Source organism: Nesoenas mayeri (genome assembly GCF_963082525.1).
Source record: "Nesoenas mayeri genome assembly, chromosome: 5".
Lineage (NCBI taxonomy): Eukaryota > Metazoa > Chordata > Aves > Columbiformes > Columbidae > Nesoenas > Nesoenas mayeri.
The window spans coordinates 27569564-27593741 of NC_137548.1; the positions used below are offsets into that span (position 1 = coordinate 27569564).

Consider the following 24178-nt stretch of genomic DNA (forward strand, 5'->3'; position numbering starts at 1 on the left):
AACTGATTTGGCATTTGGAAAGTAGTTACCACCCTGCACTAGAAGAGACAATTAATATAGGAATAAAACATTTATATGTTACAATAAAAATAGTTATTTTCTGTGATCATTTAAAGCAAATGGATGCTTTCTTTCTCCAAGAAGAATCATCATAAGTGGAGATTAAAGTGCACATGACCAACACATTAATAATTCTTCAGCAATCCCATCTATCATTCTAGATGCTCCAAGCACATCACAGTAACATCAAGGATTTAGAACTTTTCTCCGTGGCTTGAACAGTAAGATTTAAGAAAAATTCAGATTTCCAAGCTGCATGAAATAATTTCTGGTGTACAATAAGATGAAGTAGGGTACAGAAATTCGGAAAATAGTGTTTGGTGAAAAAGTCAGTGTAAATTTTCCCAGATATATGATTTCTGGGGCAATATTTTCCTTTTGAAAAAAAGATTCATAGTACTTCATACATCTGTGGACCAAACAAGCAGAGCATGCAACAGTATTTACATAACCATCCCTGTTCTTTGTGGGCTACATATAACACAGGTTGGAGCAACACTGTCTATTTTATGCATAAATTTTGCTGACAATCTGGGGAAGAATTAAAAAAAAAAAAATCACCAACAATTTGTTTACTATAGAGTCCTAAACTAGAAAAGTGCTCCTCAAAAACTGTAGCTTAAAATACTGGCTTTGTCTCATTACAAGCAATATAGTAAACGTTACAAAATATAACACAGTCAGTACTAGCAGAGCTGTTGAGGGCAATAATTTTCAGAAATCCGTCCACTTTGGATAAAAGAATGCTTATGCATGTTACAATCTATTCAAAAGCAACAGCTGAACAAGCTAAATTTACATCCACAAGAGAAACATGACATCTTCACTGAAAACAAAGAGAGTTGCTGGTAATAATGGCTATCATTTTTATCACACCAACTGGTCACCAATGGAAAATATTTTTTTTCCTTTTTATTTTTTTCCTTTTCTCTGTCTCTTCCCGCCCCCCCCCCCCCCTTAAAACTATGAGTTCAGAGGCATTATACTTGAAGAGCATACTTCATATCTTAGGCACTGGACCCAAGTTAGAGGTAAAATGTCTGTCAATATGATTTAACATCCTCAGGTTTCTGAAGGCCATCCATATGAAGTTTACATACAGCACTACAAATACACATCAGATACTGCTGTAAATGTACAAGTAATACAAAACACTATTAAATACAATTTTGACCCCATGTCATATCAAGCATGGTAACACCACTCGTGTCATACCAGGTTAGCAACGGTCAGTTGTGGTTATGCTTTATTGAATATTTTCCTTTCTGTAGTTGAGAAATATACAGCTTCGACTTGCTTCCATCCGGTCTTTTAAACCAAACTTCATCATGGTTAATTGTCGTAATTATGGCGCTATAGAAAATGAGGGAAGAAGGGTCAGAGGAAGAAAAGCAAGAAGAATTTAGAAACCTTATAAGCTAATAAAAAAACCCACAGAACTGCAGCTGTATTTCTGTACAGTAAATGAAAATATATATTAGTTGTAAATGCAGGGCCAGACAGATACTGGCTCCATTGTAAGGACAGTTTTAATAGAAATCTTCAGTAACTGCATGTGTCTTTAGTGAAGGTAGTTAATTTTTCAGCCATCTATGTATTTTCTTCTCCCATGAGAAAACCCTGAACATGTACAAACATTTTAATTGTTTAAAAGCCTGATTTACAGAATCATTCTTACATGCACTCTGCTTTTATGCTCCTTCTGGTAAGCCTTAATAAAAATACTTAACACAACCCCCTCCCTATACACACTAAGAAAAAAAAAATCAAGTAAATTGATGACAAAAAAATGGCTCAAACCCAGAGATTAAAACAGTTAATGGAACAAAGATCTATCACATACTGAGCATGACAAAACTCTCCAGGAAAGTGTTCAGCCTTAAAAGTTGTTGAAATCTTGAAAGGTGGGAAAGTTCCACTGTATGCTTGCCCTGCTAAGCATCAGGTTTGGCTTTTGTCAGACACTGGATAATAAGATCTTTTGGCCCTGTATAACTGCTATGGTCTGCTAAACTAATTCAGAATTTTTTAAATTTTAGAAAGAATATATAGTTTACTAAATACCTTCCTGTTATAGCCCAGAACAAACACCAAAATCACCAAAATCTCTTCCCTTTCACCATGCACACAGAATAAAAGAAACAGCCAGTTTACAGTAAACTACTGCTATAAGAAGTTAAATTTCTTGGGTCGCTGTGCATTTTTAACCAACACGGCACTTAGATTGATTTGCCCCATTCAGTAAAAGGTAAGATATACATTTAATTTTAAATATTGTTTTAAATATACCCACCTTTTAGAATTTAAAAATATTAACCATACAGAGAAAATACATTTGGGTATCTTAAACATTCAACCGAATTTGCACTGTAATATTTAGACCATTCCCAGGTAGACCCTTTGTTAAGAGAAGGACATACCGTAAAAAAAGTCCCAACTCTTTTCTTTCAGAGCTTTCATCGACAGAAAATAAAGCCTATCTTTAATGGTATAAAATGTTTTTTCAATTAAGTATTTTTGGGTGGACCAACAGATCAAGTTTTCAAAGCAATAAAATCCCAAGATACCCAAAAAAAAACCCCAAAAAAACCCACACAACTTACTCAAAGGCTATTCAGAAACTGGAAAGAGCTTAAATTGTTAGTGAGATCCTAACTTGATAAACATTTCATCAGCTTCAGTGAAGCCCAACCTTTACCAGCCTCTCTCAGAAGTCCAGCAGTCAATCTTCTTTGATAATGTTTGTCTTCCGTGGTGGACTAATAAATGTTACTGAGGTGGCAATATTTCTAAATAAGCCTTATTCTTCAATGCCATCATCCTATCTATTGCTTAACATGAATGTAAAGAGCTGCAAAAACTGAGTAATCTTTACCTTGTAGGACATTCATCTTTCTTATCAATGCATATCGTCTGTCCACGTCCATACCACTCTCCATCATAATAGAGTCTTCCTTCTTCAGATCTAGCACTATGTAGATGCTTTTCTAACTTGACAGGTGCTAAAATGATCAATAAAAGTAATTTAATGTTGATGTGGCAGAACTCAGATGCTTAAATGCACTTTCATCAGGTAATTTACACAGAATACACACTTTCCATTATCAAAAGTAACATTTTTAATAATAATTGCAAGAATGCAAGAAAATTGGAAGCAAACCAACTTTTTATTTCCAGTCAGATAAAACAAAAGTTTTATTTCCATTTTCAGATAGAAACTATCTTTCCCACAGCCTTCATATCTGTGATATGAGTTTTCACAAATTGAGTAATACAATATAGAGCAGACGGCAAATGGCAGAACCCAACACCTCTTCATCAGCACATTACTACAACATGCAAGTAGTAATACATGGATAAAGAAATACACCACCTGCTTGCCTCTTCTCCCTTTGCCTCCTTACTCACTACCTCCAACTATTTGATTTTTACATAGCATTAATATGCTTCTCTCCTCAGTGTCAAACATCAGTTACCACTCCTTTCCCTTTAGTTTTTCAGGGCTGTAGCTTGTAGTATGAGCATCCTCTAGAATGCACTCCTAAGGTCCAGCTGCTCTCAGTTTCCTGCCTCATTTCCTGCCTTGCTAATATTAATTGGTGTAAAACACTTTTAGAAGTCTAAATTTTTATTGATAATTTTCTAGAATTTGAGTGTCAACACAATCACCAGCAATCAAGCTACCTGAGAGACAGAAGCTATGTCTTCCAGCTACCTCACTCCATCCTCCATCACTATACCAGGACTAAAATAAATATGATCTGCCCAGATGCAATTTGCATCATTGCACACAGCAAGTTCTGACTTGCGAAACCGGACAACGTTTACTTACGTTCTGGTTTTACTCTGTGTGGCCCCAGTGTAGCCATTGCCTTGAAACACAAAAGAAAATGAAGTTAGTCAGCAAGCATAGTCTTTTTTTCTTAACTGCCAGCTTTAATTGTGAAGTGATGTGCAGCGTAACTCAGGATACTTGCTTTTACATGCAAAAACCACAATCAGAACTAACAGAAGTGTGTTCAGTGGTGACTCAATAACTAAATAAAACAGCATTTCAAGGGCGAAAAAATAATCACCTGCTTTACTAAGTTTTGATTTCAAATAACTCAGGAGGTTTTAAATTAAATTAGACCTTCAAAATTGCTGTAGTGTAATTCTGTAAAGAAAATACAAAACTACATTAACCCATTCTGAAAAACAAAATTAAGAAGCTACTCTTGATTTATATGTTATACTCAGAAGCTCACAAATTTTGTCTCGTGAATTCTACACCACATGTAATATTAAAGCAGGTTTTAAAAAACCTCTAAGAACGTTTTGGGTTGTTTGTTTGCTTTTGGTTTTTTTGGTTTGTTTTTTTGTTGGTTTTTTTTTTAATTATTGCCAGAAAAGCAAAATCTCCAGTACATTCTGGGTTTGTTGCTGTTGTTTAAAATCATGTTACACTGCAGGAAAGGGACTGAGGGAAAGCTATTTTGTGTCTGTTCCTCTGATGCAATAGGAAAAGTCAGACAAGTTTTCACATAGGCACCACATTTTACTTCTTGTTCAGGAAGCATGCACAAGTATAAAGCAGGATGGAAACTAACTCAAAGCCATTTCCCACCAAGTTTTTGAATTCACATAAGTAGTTCGCTGTTCCATAAGCTGGAAGCTTCAGAGTACTACAGGAAATTTTCTGACTGCAGGTACAAGTCGAGGATTGCGTTTCACTATAGCAAGTTACTTTAACCAAATGACAAAGATTTGAAAAAGGCACTCGGCAGTTAAAAGTTGGGTTTAGTTTTTCAAATGGTCAAACAAATTTCTTTTCCTGTAAACCCTGATTTTCTTATAATCTGGGAAAAACACAGCTTTTCACTTTATACAATATAAAAAAAGGTATGAGACAGCAAAACATAGAAATCTACACAAAGCAAATTATTTACTACGTGAAAACATACCATATGATATCTGTTAAAAACATCTTAATTTAAAACAAAATCCTATCAAACTATCCTGTCATAGTTTCTACCCAATTATGCTAGACTATGAGAAAGCAAATCCTCTTGATACAAGCTTTAGGCTCACTTTACCATGGAAAACTAGAGACTACCCATTTTAGAGATAACCTCTTCCACCACTTCATTGGACTCCTCTGCATAATTTGTGTAGAAGCACAAAAAGTAGCAATAACGTAGCTTGAACTGGAATGATTAGCTGAGTACTGCAGAAATAAAAATCTATTTGGAGTTTTGATCATGTAAGAAAGATATTTACACATTTTTAAGAGACAAAAGGACTAAACAAGAATCCAAACAAAACCCGCAGCCACTTAATCTTTTCATCTTACCTTCCTTATTGTTGTCCAGTCTTCAAGTATATCAAGGTCCTGTAACATATAAACTATATAGGGGCGTGAAAAAGTTATGGAAAACTCTTTTAAACAGCAATAATAAAAATAATATTTGTACAAAGATATTAATAGCTCTGTTCCACCAGTCTTTCAAACAAATAATACCTGCGTTAAGCGAAAGCTCAGCACAAATAAATGCATCTTTGAATTATGCAACCTAGAAATAGGCTTTAAAAATTATTAAAAGAGATAAGTAATGGTATGTAGATATTCAGACTACTATAGTTGAACATGAAGATAAACAATTGAGATACAACCATTCCATCCCTAACAGTTCCAAAAAACATTTTATTTGCAATACTACAAATTACAATTAAAATTCACTGCAATTTCAATACACCACTGCCAATCAACACCAGTGCCAGCTTTAACAAAATCATTATTTTTACAGTATTGTGCATCGTACTTCTTTGAGAGAAAAGTGTAGACAGCACCACATCTCTGAATGTCAAATGTCCAAAAACCAGAAAGTAGAAAAGCAAAGCCCCTTCCTTGAAGTATCAACTGTGAAGTAAAAATTGTGTATTAGAATAATAAGTGAATTTCAAAACAAAAATCCATACAGCACAGCTATTCCATTACAACAGTTTTCAGTTTTCACTTTGTTTCTCCCCATTTCATCTCCAAAAAACAAGTTTAGAAAAAGGTGCTATGAATGTTTAAAACCAAAATTTCCTAAAATGGATATGAGCACTTAAACTTACATTCCATTTTGAATTTTAAGAATCATTAGCCATTTTCAAATTTCTTTTAATCTAAATAGCCAAGAATTATAAATCAAAAGCCATGCAACATTTCTAGATATTCGCTTTACACAGATCTGGACAAACGGACAAGTTCACAACTACTTCAAAATCATAAGCAAAAAGAGCAAATTAATATACTTCACAACTAAAAGGATTTTCAGCCTTATGAATCGCCTGAAATTGCTGGGGTTTTAGACCTAATGCTATGTTAGTATTTTCTGTTTGGAATGTATTACAAAATGGCAAGGTAGCTCATAATTCACTGAATCTGATCCCATTTTTATAGACAACCTGAAGACAAGGATGACTGAGAGCTAAAAGAAATATACTTTCACACAACCTGGCACTGAAATTGCTAAAAGGAGTTAGAATCACAGAATCAATGTCAGGGATTGGAAGGGACCTCAAAAGATCATCTAGTCCAATCCCCCTGCTAGAGCAGGAGCACCTAGATGAGGTTACACAGGAATGTGTCCAGGCAGGTCTTGAATGTCTCCAGAGTAGGAGACTCCACAACCTCCCTGGGCAGCCTGTTCCAGTGTTCTGTTACCCCCACTGAGAAGAAGATTCTCCTCAAATTTAAGTGGAACCTCTTGTGTTCCAATTTGTACCCATTACCCCTTGTCCTGTCATTGGTTGTCACCGAGAACTAATGAAGCCACTTGTACCTGGACTGATTAGTACCATTTGGCTTCTAAGCACTAGTTAAAAACATCTCTACTAAACTCAATTTATGGCACATCCTAATGGAAGAACAGTCATTATTAGGACAAATCATCCATCTGGGATGTGTTTCAGTGAATTAACCACGCTGAAGGAGGCTGACCCAATGATGACAGTTTTTTCAGAAACTTCTTCCTTCCCACCTTCTAATGTTGCAAAACCTTGTGAAAGCAGCAGGATCTTTTGCAGCAGCTTAGCAATAAAAAATGGCCTTTATACCATATAACATTAATACTTACAGACTACCTAAAAGAGACCAACTTCTATGATTCTGACAAATTCTAAGACATCACACCTCTATCCTAGGAAAATATTGGGCTGGGGGTAGGAGCAGAAAGAACATTCAGTCTGCAAGGGCATCTCCTCCTTTCTCTGGAGAAAGATGACACCATCAGTTATACAAGTCAAGTAATACTTTGCAAACATAATGCCTAACTTTTTTCTGCTTTGCCTTGTAGGTCTATTTTTTGAAGAGTCAGAAAAATCAACTTATAGAAATACTATCTATATGAAACTAGTAATTAGATAAGAGAATTTTAATTTCAGTTTTCATAATGAGATGTGTCAACATGGTTTCTCTAACTAGAGTTAGAGTAACATCTGCCCTGCAAAACTAAATTTTGAGAACATATTATCCCTTCAACCTGTTATTAATGACATATGTAATAAAATAGTTATAATAGCTATAAAATAGTAGTACCAGAAAGAACAGTGATTTCTGTAAAAGGATATCTGATACAACAACAGGTTTCTTCTTATCTGGACTAAATGGATCCTTCCTTTTCTTCCTGGACTGTAGCTCATCATTCCATAATTCTGAAAAGATATAATAAGAATATGCTATGAATCAGAAACAGTTCTGTTTTGCTCTTTTTACAGCAGAAAACATTTTCCAAAAAAACAAAAAATAACCCATATTCTAGTGAGATCCTGTTTCTGAACAGAATTTAAGTGTTATATTATATAGTCATAGATAAATACTCTCAAAATACACAAGAGATGCTGACAATTATTAGACCAAAGTTTGGTTTAGGCTTAAACTCACTCCCCCACCCAAAGTCTACAGCTCAATGGCATTCTACTGGATAATCCAAAAATCACCAGACATACTGTGTACAGTCAACTAACTCATCAGGAGCTACTAGAAGTTTGGTTTTGTTTTTTGGTTTTTTATGTTTGTTTTTTTTTTTTTTTTTAAAAGGCAACATCAAAAAAAAACAAAAAAATCATGCTAACAACTTTGAATTTCCATGCACCTGAGGTAATGTCAATGCTATGTCTGTCTTCTTCAAGTCTTCTAATCTTCTCTTCTAGTTCACTCTGTACAGTATCGTACAATAAAAGCTTTTCACTCTAAAAAAAAAGTAAGAAATTACACATTTTGCATGACTAAATTTTATCATCTAAATGCATCTGACAGGAACTTAAAGCCTCAGCAGAAGGAAGATAAAGAGTAGCTTTAGGTGAAAATTTTTTAGAAGCCATAAAGCATATGACATTTCTCTCTATCCACTTTCTTAGCATGAGATCCTTCTTAAAGACAGCACACCCACTTGGCATAAGTGTAAGTATAGTTCTCAAATATCAGTACCAAGAATAACTAAGTATAGGAATGCATGCAGCTAGATCTCCAGAATAACTGTTTGTATTTTGACAAAAACACAGTATTTTCCTTTTGGATAGCAAAGATTTATTCACAATGAATAACTGTAAAGTAGTGACCTCCATGTCCTCTTTCATTACAAATTAGAAAAGCTAATCTGAAAGGAGGTTGTAGCATGGAGAGTGTTGGTCTCTTCTCCCAAATAGCAAGTGACAGGATGAGAGGAAATGGCCTCAGATTGCTCCAGAAGAGGCTTAGATTGGATATTAGGAAAAAATTATTTACAGAAAGGGTTGTCAGGCATTGGAACAGGCTGCCCAGCAAAGTGGTTGAGTCACCATCCCTGGAGGTGTTTAAAAGATGTTTAGATGAGGTTCTTAGGGACATGGTTTAGTGCCAGTGTTAGGATAACAGTTGGACTCCATGATCTTGAGAGTTTCTTCCAACCAAAATGATACTATGATTCCATGATTCTGTGTTTTCATGGAAAGGTTTTATTAAGCTGCATCCAATATTTATTAACATGCAGTCATTTATAAAGAATTATAATCTATTACCACAGTATTTATAACTGTCTGTTTTCGTAGATCTGAAAAATACCTTCCCACAGAAAAAAGAATTTATGGAGCACATAAAATAACCTAGGGAGTTGTGAAAGCAAAATTGTCTACCTTAAAGCTGTAAGAAACACTTAAAACACTGCTTTAGAAAAGATATCTAGTTCCTCCTTTTAAAAGGCAATTTCTGGTCTGAATATTAAGAGATGAACATAACACATTCAATGTTAGATATATCATTAGTACCTTTCATACAGAAAAACAAACAACAATACACTCTGATGTGAACTTTCTGCAATGTTTTGTTCAGTCTACACTCTCTTCCATCTCTTAAGTGCTTCAGAACAAGAAAATCAACTTTGTAGTAAACTGCTGTCAACTACAGTCCACCACATAGGACTGATACCAAAAAATCACACAGTATCTATACAGATCAGTTGCCCTTGCAAAGGCAGTATTAAAAAACACTAAACTCTCTAAACTAGTAACTTGGAATTAAACTGTATTCCAAGCCTCAAGGAAATAAGTTTACTGTTCTTTCATAAGCTTGCACATGTCCTACAACATGTAGTAGGAAGCCTAAAGTTATTTTTCACTGAAAATCCTCTAACAACTGTGGAAAATGGAGGGCTTGGGCTTACTTAAAAAAACAGCTTAAGCAGCGCAAGTCACCATGTCCAGCTATTTGCTACCACGTTTCTGCTAGAGGCTGCAGCCCCAAGAGCCTGTCTGCACCCCAACTGCTCCTGGCCCCAGCACAGCAGACTAACAGAAACTTACCTTTACCAACCTTCAAGCTAGTATGCTGGAGTGAGGCAAAACAGTTGAGGAATACACAAAAACAAAGAACCCTCTTCTACCAACTGTCATGTTTACCATTACCTTTAAGTTACAAATTATTTAAATTCCAAAGACCTCCTTTCATATATTTTTTTTAATCCCTAATTATATAAAAAAAACTTCCAATAAAACTGAAAAAGGAGAAGCCTCTTACATGTTACTGAAACGCCAAATGAGTGTTATGCGTTCTGAGATCATTTAAAAATTCCTTTTTAAAACGAAATAAGTGTTTGTGTTTAGACATCTATTTTGCTGCAAGCACTTGGTGACAAATGAAGCATGAAAAGCTGTTAGAGGCATCAGAGGCATTCTTGCTGAATGGTGATATTCCAGTGGAACAGCAATTCTACAAGCAGAATCGCTGACTTTAAAGAGTTTTACCCCCAAGAGACTCTTATTTGATGGTGAATATTTGAATCCTGAAGATTTCACAACAGAAATATAACAGCAAAACAAAGGGAAAGGACCACCTTAAAGAGGAATAATAAATAGATAGCCAACACAAATCATTCAATCACGGATTCTGTCCAACCTTGGGATCACAGGAAGTGAACACAGTCAATAATGAGTAGTCCCTCATTACACCTTGTTCTTTCTCAAGGCATCAAGAAAATGGGACATTTTTCTAAAAATACTTGTGCACATTCTTGCTTTATTGTAGGAGCCATGGACTTCAGGAATAAAGTGAACCACTCAGAAGCTAAAACACACTTAAGCAACTGTAGCGGGTGGCTGAGGAAGACTATAATGTAAACCTCAGGATCTAAGCAGCTGTTACAGCACCAGAGACACAGGTACTTGAGTATTCGTACTACAGCAGCCATCATTTAGGTGCTTGAACAGGAATGTTTACATTCAAGGAGAGAAAGGTATTTTTCTTTTTGAAATCACAACTCTTATCAATAGCTGTCCAAGGCATTTTAAAAAAGACATTATTATTGTTGTTAATGTTATTATTAAAATGTAAGGTGCTTTTTGCTACATTTATAGCATATATTTTAGTTACTGTTCTTGGTAATCTTTTTATAACAAAGGTAAAAAATCATGTGGGAATCTATTAATAAGAACCTGTCAACGGAAAATAAGAAACACTAGCTATATGCAAAGCCAAACTAATATAAAGCTAAGTTTATATGCTTTGAACAACCTCATACATGGGCTTAAATATCACAAGAAAACTGCATTAAAAATAACAGCAATAAAAAAAAAGATGCACTGAACTTGGAAAGCATGACACACAGTAAAGATAGATGAGATTAGTTATCAATGTAAAATAGCTGGCACAACCTCACAGTGCTGTCGAGAGGCTTGAATTTCACATTCATACTTGTTCTTCACAGATTCCAGACAAAGCTCTCTGTAGATACCTGTAATCAGACAAATTACAGCAATATTACCTTCTTTAGGTAATACCTGATTTCAGAATTCTCTTTTACGATTGCCTGCAAGTCCCAAAACACAAACATACTGGAAAATACAAATATATTATATTAGGTACTTACAGCAGCTGGCAGCTTTACAAAGTAAACAAAAACAAACACAAAAATAAACAAACAAAAACAACCCACACAACAAACCCACAAAGAACAAGTAATCCCTTAATTCTTTGAACATCTGAAGAAAAATAGAGGCTATTTTCACTTTTTTCCCCTATCAGTCAAAAAATTACACCAGTTGTCACACTAAGTTTACAAAATAGGTCTGCTTCCTATTTCTGATCAAACTACCCTAGATATCCTCAGTCTTCAAATACATGAAGTACAAAACAGCTTCTTCTATTTTCTAATTAGTTTTAAATAACATTTGGAGCAGTTAAATAGCTAGAAAACTGAATGAAAGCGCAAGCTTTCACAAATTAATATTTGGAATAAGGCTTACTTTATAATGCATGACTGTGGCAGTTGCACAAACCCCTGAGATCCCAAGCCTTCAACGAGGCAGTTGATGGCTCTTTAGCAGCTTTTGTGCCCCACTGTGACTGTCCCCAGTACACACCCAAGGTGCTGACAAGTCACTCCCCTACCCTAGGGCAGGGTGACTTCACCTTCACCTGGCTGGTGGGGCAGGAGGGGTGGGACTCTCAGTCGACGGACAGGGTCCTTAACAAATGAGGTGCCCAGATAAGCTGCGAAGCTTCTGGACCACGTCGTAATGACCACAGCCAGATCTGACCACGCTATGAAACAGGGTCCCTGCTGAAGACCCCCTTGGAGCGGTCTTCTCAGAGGAGTGAGTCTGTGAACTGGAGCCCTCCCCTTAGAGTGGGACACCATCTAAGGAGACTTCCTGGGACTGAGAGCACCTCACCTCCTCCTTGAGGTGAGTGGTTATTTATTTTGACCTTAATGAATCACACCAATTAACAAGACCGTTTCATTCTTAGATCTAGTCACCTGGCGATACAAAGGATAGTGCTTCTGAGTATTAGAAGCATTTCTTATACATTTCTGAAAATGTGTCTGCTAAAGCTGAAAGCTATCTGAAACGTACTATTTGGCAAGCATAGATTGAACTTGATTTAATATATTAAATGCATTCAACACAAAAAAATTGTTCCAGATTACCATCTAGAGGATTTAAGTTTGCACACACACTGGTGTTCTCTAGTAACTGAAGAACTGCCCAAAACAACTTCCCTTAGAATGCAGTTGACTATGAATTCATACAGTACAAGAGGAACAACACCGTATTATGTCAATCATCTTTCCTCTCTGAAGTCACTTTTGATCTAGAATTCAAAATGTTCTTTTCTTATATCACTATGTTATGTTGGGTTTTTGTTGGTTTGGGTTTTGTTTGAATATTTACGGATGACTGGCATATCTAGGTCTACCAATTTATAATCACAGCTTATTTGCCTGAAATAAGCATTTTAGGTATGAATACTTCTAGAAGAAACAATTGTATTCCTGACTTGCTGAAAAAGTCAAGATCCACGTTTTGTGTGAACAGTGCTATAGTGGTCAGTGCCTTAGAATCAAAAGACAAGTTTCTTTTCTAACACATATGCAATTATATCCATAGTTTGGCTAAACATAGTTCAGCTTTTTGTTGTTGTTTGTTTGAGTTTTGATTTTTGTTTGTGTTTTCCTCACCCCTTCCCTCTCAGGTAAAGTGGCTCCTTAGGGGCTACCTGCTGGAGCTCAAGTCCTGCCACTACCCACTTCTGTCAAGGCTCTCAAACAGAGCAAATGAGCTTGTTCTGCAGTTTCTTGTTTTCTTTCTAATAATTTTATCATTCTCCTTCAGTTGAGGGGAAAATAAACAAACAAACAAACAAACAAAAACAAACAAACCACAACAACAAAAAAACCCCAACACAACCACAATCCTGATTTCTAGTCTCGACTTCAAGGAAACTTGTAGTTTTTACCCTGGGCTCTTTCTACACTGAAACATAGATCTCCAGTGCTGATGAAGACAAATCAGCAGAACTGGTAATATTCTGCTTATCTATGCCCACCTACATGAAAGTACTGACAGACAGCTACATTTAGAACTGAAAATCAAAAACCTGGATTAAGGTTGCTTTCATATCAAACCTTCTGCAAGTCCACCTGTGAACTTGTGAAGCCCAAGTGGACTATTTTGGACTAGCCAAGTAAATTTGGGTTAAGATCTGAAAACCCAGAAAATTCTGGCTCACAAGCTGAGGAAAAGTGTCATGGAGAAGACTAGGAGGAAGAAAAACGCAACAGACCAAAAGATTTCAAATTCTCTTCATAGCCAGAACTCCAAAGTACCAACAAAGACATACTGAGTAGCACTGAAAGTAGCGCTAGTTTTATGAAAACCATTTTCCAGGTTGCTGGCACCATGCTTCTGCTGAATTTGTTAAAGACATTGGCATAGCTTCTCTGGCTGAAGAGATCACAACTGTCTGCCTTTTGGCTCTCTGACAGCCTGTGCTAGGTAACACCTTGACAGCTGAATTACTCCTACAGAAGTCAAGCCATAACACAAAAAGAATCTACAAAAGGGAAATACAGAACATTGTCTTCCTATAATATTACCACATTCCATATGACTACATGGTTGCATCACAGAAGAAGATAAAAGTTATTGTCTGCTGCTTCTGTGAGCATACAAGTCTATCTGACCATTAGTTTTAATAATTAAAAAGCAGCTTTGATAAAAGCTGCAAAGGACAGGAGTTTTCCTCCTTCCCCATATGGAACAGGAGGATGGGAGCAGAGGACTAGAAAATATATAGACTAGAAGAGCAGGAAAAACATGACCATCTAAGATGAACTGGCAGACACTTCAAGAGATAGCACCTATATATCTCTTCATTTCAACAGTGACCACTGCACAGACTTGATCCCAAATCTTCTGACTAATAAAAACCATGATTTTAATTCAGTAATTTTGTGCTTACTACACAAAGACATGCAGCCATTAAATGAAACATTTTAAAGGCATATTAATATTTTAGTGTGATGTATCAGGCAACCTGTGCAAAGAGGTAAACAAGCTATTCATTTTGACTTGAAAAATATTTTACATTTAAAACCATGCCACAGTATTTCTAACTTTAAAACATGCTCCTTTAACAATTCTAAGGGGAAAGAAAAAAAAACCACCCACAAAACACATAGCAATTTTATACTGTTGAAACAGCAATACTCATTTTACGTGCCTACCTGCCACCTTGGTGCGGATTTGCATATTCTCTTGTAAAGCTGCCAACGGTTCTAAATATTCAGGTGCTTTTCCAGCTATGACCTCTTGTAGTTTTGCATCCACCTGGCTTAATCTTTCTTTGTAAAGTCTTAAAATAACAGAAATTTAAAAAAAAGGTCTTTTATTTAAAAGCAAACACAAGTTAGAAGAAATATTTTCAAAAGAACTATTTCTGCATCTCTGTGTTAATGCCATGGAACACCCACTAAAGCAAAGTTAAGATTTGTTACCATTTGAATTTTCCAATACATATTTTATTTTTGAACAATATTCCTCCTGTCTATTAAGCCTTTCTGGAAAAAACATGCAGACAATCAGAAGTGTTGAAAGTAAAGATAAAATGACATGTATCTCCATATCTAAGGAAGAAAGAAAAAAAAAAATCACACAGCTGTTAACAGGATTAAGATGGAGTAAGTGGTGAATCAATATGGAATACGGCAGGAAAGGGTGCTACAATACATAAGAATGATATGGCTTATATCATGGCAGAGAAAGATAGATATTTTGTGGATAGGAACACACATTCACTTTCACGTTCATGTATCTGCTCCCACCATATCATAAGCCAAGGAAAAAGATAGGCAGGCTCTTATTGAAGCAACCCTCATTTCATCCCGTGTGCATCCACATACTGCATACTATCACAAATATCATGGGATAATTTGTAATTGATATCTTCCATTCCTGCCAAAAGGAAATGTATTTAAAATCTTTTCATTTTACCTAAAATTCATTCCTTCTGTAAAAGCTAATATTAACTGGCAGACAAGGTGAAGAAATCTGCTTGCCTTTTGAAATATTTAATGTAAAATCAATGACCATGCAGCAGCTGATGACCTAAAATTGCTTATCCAGTGACTAAACATCTCATTCTTTAGAATCTTCTTCTTTTCAAATTTTACCACTTCCCTACTCACAGCTGCTCCTCTCTATAATCCTTTTTCCATCATTCTATTGCTCGTTTCCCACTATTCCCACCTTTGCAGTTCTTCCAGTCCCTACAATCACCCAAATCTCTCTCAAAAAAAGGTCTACTCAACACCACCTTCCTCCACAGCCTTACCACCTCCCTAAACCCCCTGAATGACTTGTTTCATTCCTCCCAAGACCACCTTCCACAGAATCACAGAATGTTAGGGATTCCTTCACATCCACTCCTTAAAGATTTGTTTCCACGAACTGTTTTCAGCCATCATCCCAGCTAGCCAGCAGAAAGATGAGCAGGACTGAACTCAGAAGCTGCCAGTTTTCCAAACACCAACCCAGTCAGTACCAACTGGCTCCAATGCTCATCAGTTGGCTCCACTTCCCAGCTTGCTCCATGCCCAGCACAAAGACCAAGGCAAACAGTTTTCTCCAGGCACTGCAGCAAGAAATCGCTCGTTGGGCCATTCTTTCTGGACCCTATTAGACAGAATTCACATTATCCTGGTACACGAAGCAAGTCAGATGTCTCAGTTTTCTAGCAGAAAGAACTACTTCACAATTTAAACATGCACCTGGAACGTAACAACAACTGAATAGATTTTGAATCATCTAGCTTGTCTGGGCACATGTGAAAAAAGTCGAACTTAAAACACATACAAAAGACCGGCTCTAATGCAAATGAGATTCACTTTTGAATAACTGTGGCTATTGATTTTGTCTCTTCTACTTACTAGGTCTCTACTACTGATGTACATTTATGGCAACTACAGACAGCTAGCAGTATTTTCATATTTTTTTAGTATTGGTATCTGTTTTGCAGTAACCACAAGAAACTTTCATTGGTGACAACTATAAAAGCTGCTGTGATATCCTGCATTAAAACCTTGATTTCTTACTTAGCAGAGACAGTGCTTGAGTTTCTCTCATATATATAAAAGCATGAGAAGGATCTTGAGTAAATAAAAAAATAAAAACACAAGTTTCCCTAGAATCACAATTGCTTGGTTCTGCTAAGAATTTTGATGCAACAGACCCACACCAGCCCTTCATATCAATAACACTTCAAAACCAGAAAATGAATAAATCAAGAGATAAATAAATAAAAGTATTCTGGAACAACTGCCTGCAAATAATTTCAGAATTCCCAATGCATATTCTCCTCCAAAAGCAGCATTCAGATATATGAAAGACAAGAAAAACCAGCTGCACAAAATGTTCTCATGAAATGGATCTTCAAATGAAGCACATAAAACATTAAAATACTTACTGATCTTTAAGGTCTGTAAATTGTTTTTCAAGATTGGACATTTCATCTAAACACTCCATTCTTCTTCTTTCACAGTCCTCATCATCCATTTCTAAGAATAAAAAAAGGTAATTTATTTTGAACAATGCAATGTATAACCAAATAAACTGGATATTTTGTTTCTATTTAATTTGAAGCAAGGCAGAATTTTAGCCATGACTAGAATATCCATTATAATATTATCTTATAGCAGAATAAGATAAATCAATTGCCATATATACTACAAAGAAATTTAGATCTAATTCTAGAAGAAGCCCCATAAACAGTAATTTCTCTTCCTCAAAACAGGGAAAAAAAAAAAAAAAAAATCACTGTAAGACTTCAAGAGGTTAAATTTCATGACTGATAATACAAAGTGTACTTACAAATATGTAAAACAGAAAAATTAAACATTGTCTGTCAACGCAGAGGAAAGGCGCCATTAAGCATGAAGAGCTATTAGCCACCATTGAAAATGCACGTGTCTCCAGAGCAATCCCTGGAAAACAATCACTCTTCAGTGTTATATTTGTCATATATAATTCAAGGTTTTGTTTTATTAATATCCATTTAAAAGAAAAAAAAAAAAAGTGACACTTGGTTTTGAGAACAGGTTTCATCCTGTTCTATTGGGAGAGTTCTTTGAATCTGAAATATTAATGTAGAAATATCTGTGGTTCATCTTAATGACCACTTAAAATGACTATTTCTAATGAAACACTTCTCAACATGCAAAGTCTAGAATTTTGTAGAAACTTGATTTTATATAGTTTAATGCAGCAAGAGTAATGAACTTTCCACAGTTTTTGTTTTAATTTATATTCCTGATTTATTTCTTAATTCATAATAAATACCCACTTGCTGGCCAAAAATTTTGCCACTTGCCATTGAGACACTCGATGTCACTAAACAGCAGTTGTTAACTCCACTGCCTCCTCTTAGGGTAGGAAACAGAAAAACTAAGCTACAAAATTATTGATTCTTTCCCATTCTTCCCGAAAGAAAAAAAAAAAAAAAAAAAAAAAAAAAGAGGTTTTGTCAAGTCATATTCAGAAGACAGAGGTGTCCTAAAATGGCTTTACAGCAGCAGCAGCTCCAGGAATTAGCTCTCTACAGTTATGGTGGAACTGACCAGTTACCACCCAGTAGGAGAAGACATGTAGAAGAAGGGATGGCCACGCAGTCAACTGGGGCTGAACCAGCGCAAGCAGGCAGGTGTTCAAGCGAAAGGGCTGTCTTAAGGAGGCTGTACCCATCTGAGTAGTTACTTGGCTACAAAATATTCTAACTCTTGCAGAAAGGCAAAGGAGGGTCTAGAACCAAGCAGAGACAGCCTAGGCTCGTTCTCCTAGGCCATAAACAACTCTGAGCCTTTTGTTTCTTTCTCATTCACGTTTTTCCAACAGAGACATTCAACTGCTTTATGCTGTCTTTTATACCAACTGCAGGAAGCAGTGCACAAGTCTCATCCTTATTTTGCAAAAGAGTACCACAATTTGCAAAGGTGACAAGGTGAAAGGTGTAGCTTCAGGGGCAGCATAGCTACTTCGGAAGATTTGATGAACTCACATCTTCCACTCAGACAGACCTCTCAATGTCCGTAGTTTTCTGCACATAGCTTCTTCCTGAAATCACCACAAGCTTTTAAGTCTAAAAACTACACTTGCCCTCTCTCTCTGGATAGGAAAACCAGCAGGCAGTGGAGCAGCATTAATCTGTATAACAATGATACACACAAGTCCCAGTCAAAGACCTACTGCAATTTGTCACATTACAGTTAGTATGAGCAAAGAACAGATGGTGTGAACAAAGTTTTAAAACATGATATAACCTGAAGTATTTGAAAGCAGTTTGAGAACATTTAAAGGTAGAACTTAAAAAAAATCAGTTGAATGCTTAGCACACTGCAAAGGGCTGGGGAACAGAGCATCAGGCTGTTAAGAGAGACTATTTTATTTTAAAATATTGTTCTCAAAATAAGCCATATCCTGAATCCCAGAAAAAGACTGAAAATCAGACTAAAGAGGGAAGTTTTATTTGGCTGTCCAATGTCATACTCAAGCCAAAACTGATTGGGCAACTTTTAACTTGACCAGATTTAAGAAATGTGGCACTCATTACTGAAAGAGTTGTCTAAAGCTTTTCCATGCTATAAAAATCAAGCTTCTTTAAAACTTGAAAGCACCTCCTGTGATGCCAGACAGGAAAAAGCACTGGGATTCTGACAGTTCTTCCACTTCATTCTCAAACTCAAATAGGTGTTTCAGATGTGTTCAGCTTTGCTTCTGGTGCTAAGTATGTTTTAGTAAGGAACTCACTCAGAAGCTTTTCCTTAAAATAACATGGATTTTATTGTTTGTGTATGTTTAGGGACTAGAAATAAAAGAAAATACATTAGAACTGTAACCCTGGGTGAGGATCAGTGCAACACCCACTGCTGGAGGGGAAGGTGACTTCCATTTTAAACTTGCTTTGCAAGTAGACTATGATGCGTTGGTATCTGAGAGCCCAGCTGACTCTCATGTAGATACTGAAATAACACATCACTCTCTCCAGTCTCCCCTCAGCTATGCATACACCCAAAAGTCTTTGACTCTCTCCCTGGAAGTCTATGTTCTCCCTATCATTCATGATGAATAGCAATTCAGATGCTAAGTCACTCTTCAATTGTTTCGTATTATTCTGCCTCCAGTAAGATTCATAAAATGATAAAGACTTGTGGAGTCCTGATGTATCTGTACTTCCCCGGTTATGGAATTTCTTCCCCGTGGCCTTAAACAACATACAGATTGGAGAATATGCAGTGCTGAAAAACTAAAGTGTTTTAGTTTCAAATCTCATCACTTTTCAGTTGAAAAATTACATCACTGGAGGTGGAAGATTCCTCTTTTTATATTAAAACACTTGCTAACTGGCCCATCCTGTCTCAACACTTCAGATTTCCGATAAAGTTTCATACTGCACAAAGTATTTAGACACTTTTAAAATCACAGTCATTCTTTTCCTACTATATTCAAGCAGTCCAACTCAGTAACTAGAGCAGCCTGGTTTAAAGACAAAAAATCCCATGGTACTTAAAATGTAACATCACCTAAAATAGCTTTTTTTAATAAGTTGTAGCCTGTATAAAGTGCTATTAAAAAATGGCCAAATTCTCATCTGGGATGGTGAGCATAGCTTGTGGCTTTTTTATTCATCCCAAATATGCTATTATATATCCTGGTCAATAAAAACCTCTCTACTAAATACACAGTGCCAAAAGGAACAACACAGAAACAGTGCCAGCTCTCAAGAGCAAGTTATACTTCTAACAGCACCTTCTGTATTCTTAGGCATCTGCTGGGGAAATTAAAAAAAAAAAAAGGCTGAATGCAAGTAAAGCAAACGGCAAATTTAACAACAAAAAAAAACCCCTTTCCTTCAACAATTTTTTTTCTTATTATTACTAATTTAAATTAAGATTTATTTCTTGCAGTGCTAATCATTTTACGTCTGTAGGAGCAATATGCTTCCATGGAGTATGTTCATATTTGTCAAGACACTGAGACAAACATGTAATTTCCTGTAACCATTGCTTTTTAAGTGCTCCCTTAAAAACATCTCTCTGTAGAACGCAGTAGAAATTATCTGGAGAGCTTCTGGTATTGTTTTACTCTTCTTAAGAAACATTCACAGACTACATTCACTTAAAACACAATTCCTCCTTCCAGAAGCCCTGAAGAAATGAGACAAGGGCAAGACAACAGAATTATTTGCCCTCAATAAAAATCAACTAAAGTGCCTTTGAGGACATGTAAAATTCAAAGTTTGCTTTAAAAATATCAGCACAACTACAAACAGGAGCAAAGGCAAGTTTTGAAAAACAGCAAACTTCTCAAAGCTGGAACTAACAGAGACAACTCTCTCTTCATCAGAGCTGGGGAGTTGGAGGAGGGGAAAAGTTTATATCTATTACACCAAGCTCCCTTTTTCACAGAGGAAACTACTTTTTTTTTTTTAGACATACAGATTAGCTAGAGTAAGAGACTAAGAAAGGGCATTCCTAGATGATATCTAGCTACAATACAAACTGGAAGGCTAAGATGGGCTAAGTAAGTAGTGGTTATTGCTGCAGTGCTGCTCCTAGACCTTCATAACCCTGTGCTGCCCAACAAGCCAGTATACTCCTCCTTTACATCTTTCCAAGGAAAACAGGGAGACCGTAACAAACTTCATATATCAAAACTTCTTGAAAAGCTGTCTCCATGAATTTCTTATCCAAAAGACAGTATTCACTTTTTAGTCCATGTACAATTCTGATAATTAAAAAATTGAATCATGCTTTTGTAAGTCACATCTGAAAGGAACAGAGTAGGTTGCTGTGCAAACAAGGACATAATCAGATATGCTTTTCCAATTTAAAACATTATTACCTCCAGCTGCTTGCCCTGGTACCCCCACTCAAGTTCACCTTTTTTCCATCGTAACCACAAGCACACATGGATGCTGCCTAGTTTAGGTTTCATCAGAACAACCCAAGGCAGTTTAAGCACATTTTTCTGGCTTTGTTTTCCAGTGGAATCGCTTTGAGAGAACAGGGTTAAGGAAAGACCAATCAGCGTTCCTCAGTCGATCTACAATTGTATCACTAAACTCTCCACCTATAACAGCCCAACTGTTTATAAAAGCTGTGCACACATTCAAGTTTCAGTCCAGGTCAACTTGCAGCAGTTTTGGCAAACATGGCCCAAGTTCTTTTCCTATCAAGTTAAACCTAAAGCTTTGTTCTAGGTACTTGTCAAATGTGTTCCAACATCTATGGGGAACACAAGGGTTTAAAACAATGATTTGTCCTTCAGGCAGCTTCCAACCAAACCTATTCAGTTCAGGCTACATCATCCCAAAGAAATCCTAACTACTTTGAAGATGCAGGGGCCTCAGCACTATCTACTCAGAACTACTTATTCTCTATTCTCATTTTGCCAAATCAGTTGCTAATACAGACACAAATATAATCACTATGTTATAATAATTTTGCTGACTCTTTCAAGCCCATACCTGGATATGGTCCACAGTTCACTGACTGAAGAGATCTCCTGTGTAGCATTGCATTAGACAAGACAAGCAAGATCCTCCATCAGATAAGGGAACAGTTCAAAGTAAAGAACTCCCAGCTCCCAGAGAGCTTTTGTCTAAAGCCATGCAAATCATTAGTCCCAAATTTACAAAAATGTGTAGGTGTCCAGTTAACTGATTTAAGTTGGAGGCGTTTATACATTCTCACAAAATTGCAATTTAAGACTTCTGCTGCTGTTGAGCTGCAGTCTATTTAACCACTGATTTACATAGTCCCCAGTGCCTCCTATTTATATATCAGACTCTCCAGAGACATTTTCACTAGCTACCTTTTTAATAGGTTCTTTTTCTGTCAGCTTAGAATACAAAGGTCCAACAAGCATTGAAGACAGTGCAAAAAACGGGGATAGGAAAGCACAGCGTACCAGGAAGGGTGGATAAAGATGAGAGGCAGTGGCAGCCAGCAATCCAATCCAGGTGAGCAGCAGCCACAGACCAGCAGACTAACTTGTAGAATGAGGTTCAACCAGCAAAACTTGCCAGCTCAAAGGCATGGGGAGATATGGAAGTAGGGGGAAAACCCAAACAATCAAAAAAACCCACCACAATAACACAAGAAGCTCTGTACAAACCAGGGGTAGATTACTTGGATTTGTGGATTAACCAAGGCCTCTACTCGACTCAACTGCAGTGTATTATAATAACTTAGATCAAGGTCTAAGAGAGTGACTATACTCCCAGCATGGCTGATACATTTTCCCCGCACCAGCAGAGTCTTCTTCTGCAGGGTTATCTTGGCTCTTTCTGTACCACACCTGTGAGGCTCCAACACCTTGCTAGGCCATGCACAGCCCAAGCAAGGGCAAGATCCTTGAGTCCACATGGAACCACAATGTCAGGGCTTTCGCTGAACTGCAGTCAGTGTGAATATAAAAGCCATAGGATTTAATATTCGACATCACCCAAATCTTTTAACATCAAAAATGAAAAATTAACTGTACATTGAGGACTTTAACACACAAATAAATCAATCACAAGCCAACATATGTAAAAATGTAACTTCACAGCTGCCTACTTTGCCTAGTTCATGGCATCCCACTCCTTCCACTGTGCCAGGCCTGGCACTCATGGCAAAACTCAATGTGCTAGTAAAAGAATGGGACAGCATCCCAGCAGACCACTCTAAATCACTTAAGCTGCCAGAAAAACACATCAGGACCACAGTCAGCACTGAACACAACTACTGTTTTTCAGTTAGCCCTTCTAGCGACAAAGATCCTGCTTATGGAACTTATTCATAGAGCCCCAATGATTCCAGAGTAGCAATGTATGCATCTGATGATGAGTACATTCCTAGTAAGTGACCATTTTATAACTTACTCTTTGTAATAACAAGAGAAGTTTAAACAGATAATAATCTCCTTCTAACGCAGTGGAAACTGAGCACAGAAAAAGCTGGATTTCACCTACTAACATAATTCAAATCTACAGTCCAGAGGAAGCTATAGAAAAAGGTTGGGACCTTCAAGAGAGCTGAGGTTGAAATGCTTTGCAAAAGAGACCAACGGTACTGACAGGGCTTCCAATGCCCCCTCAAAGACAGGCCTCAAAACATCCAATTGAAATTCACGATTTTGCATACGAGGGAATATATACGTATATATATGTACACACATGTATGCCTGCATTTTGTGTGGATACCTGCACACGTATGTATATATGTACAAGCAAGCTTTTAGGCGCAGACTGGAGCGAGCACCCCCTCCCCCTCCCCGCGAGCCCTGCGCTCAAGCCGAGCAGGGCACAACCCATAGCACGCACAGGGAGAGAGGCCCGGCCCTCCAAGCCCGGGTGCCAGCCGGTTCCGGAGCCGGCGGCTCAGGGCGAAGCGGAGCTACCGTGCCCATGCGCCCCACCACGTCCCTCCCCCCGGCCGGGGGCCCGCAGAGGAGCCGCCGAGCCCAGGCCGGGCCGGAGCGGCGGGGGGGGCGGGGTCACGGCGGGGGTGGGCACCGGCAGCCACCGGAGCCGAGGGCAGCAGGGCCAATGTCTCCCCCGGGGCTGCGCGTCGGGCTCTGAGGGAACCGCCGCGGCTCCCCCACAGAAGCGCTGCTCCGCGGGCGGCGGCGCTACCTGAGCTGTCCCCCTCCTCGGACACTGACGAGCTCTCGGTCTCCTCCTCCTCCGAGCTGCTGCCCTCATTCTCCCCGTAGTCCACCTCCATCTCATCGTGGTTGTTCTCCTTCTTCTCCCGGGAATGGACCGGCATCGTCCCTGTTGCTGCTGCCCTGGGACAGCCCT

The 24178-nt window shown here is 37.5% G+C and overlaps 1 protein-coding gene across 1 annotated transcript; it reads right to left on the minus strand.

The window, feature by feature from the left end:
- On the minus strand, positions 1 to 24178 carry BRMS1L (BRMS1 like transcriptional repressor). The gene is made up of 10 exons (XM_080344618.1): positions 24011 to 24178; positions 16805 to 16895; positions 14568 to 14695; positions 11212 to 11291; positions 8181 to 8277; positions 7664 to 7740; positions 5393 to 5464; positions 3893 to 3932; positions 2936 to 3062; positions 1 to 1413 (listed from the first exon to the last, which is right to left on the minus strand). Exons 1-10 carry the CDS (start codon positions 24144 to 24146, stop codon positions 1290 to 1292), a joined length of 972 nt encoding a protein of 323 aa, XP_080200744.1. The 5' UTR covers positions 24147 to 24178; the 3' UTR covers positions 1 to 1289.

What these genes read in the sequence shown, in the direction of transcription:
- BRMS1L (XM_080344618.1), bottom strand. Translation starts at nt 24,146, where the DNA reads ATGCCGGTCCATTCCCGGGAGAAGAAGGAGAACAACCACGATGAGATG. An exon ending in ATAAGAAGAAACCTGTTGTT is followed by an intron (nt 5,465 to 7,663) that starts GTATCAGATATC and finishes TTTTCCATAACT; the next exon opens with TTTTCACGCCCCTATATAGT. An exon ending in ACACAGAGTAAAACCAGAAC is followed by an intron (nt 3,063 to 3,892) that starts GTAAGTAAACGT and finishes TGATCATTTTAG; the next exon opens with CACCTGTCAAGTTAGAAAAG.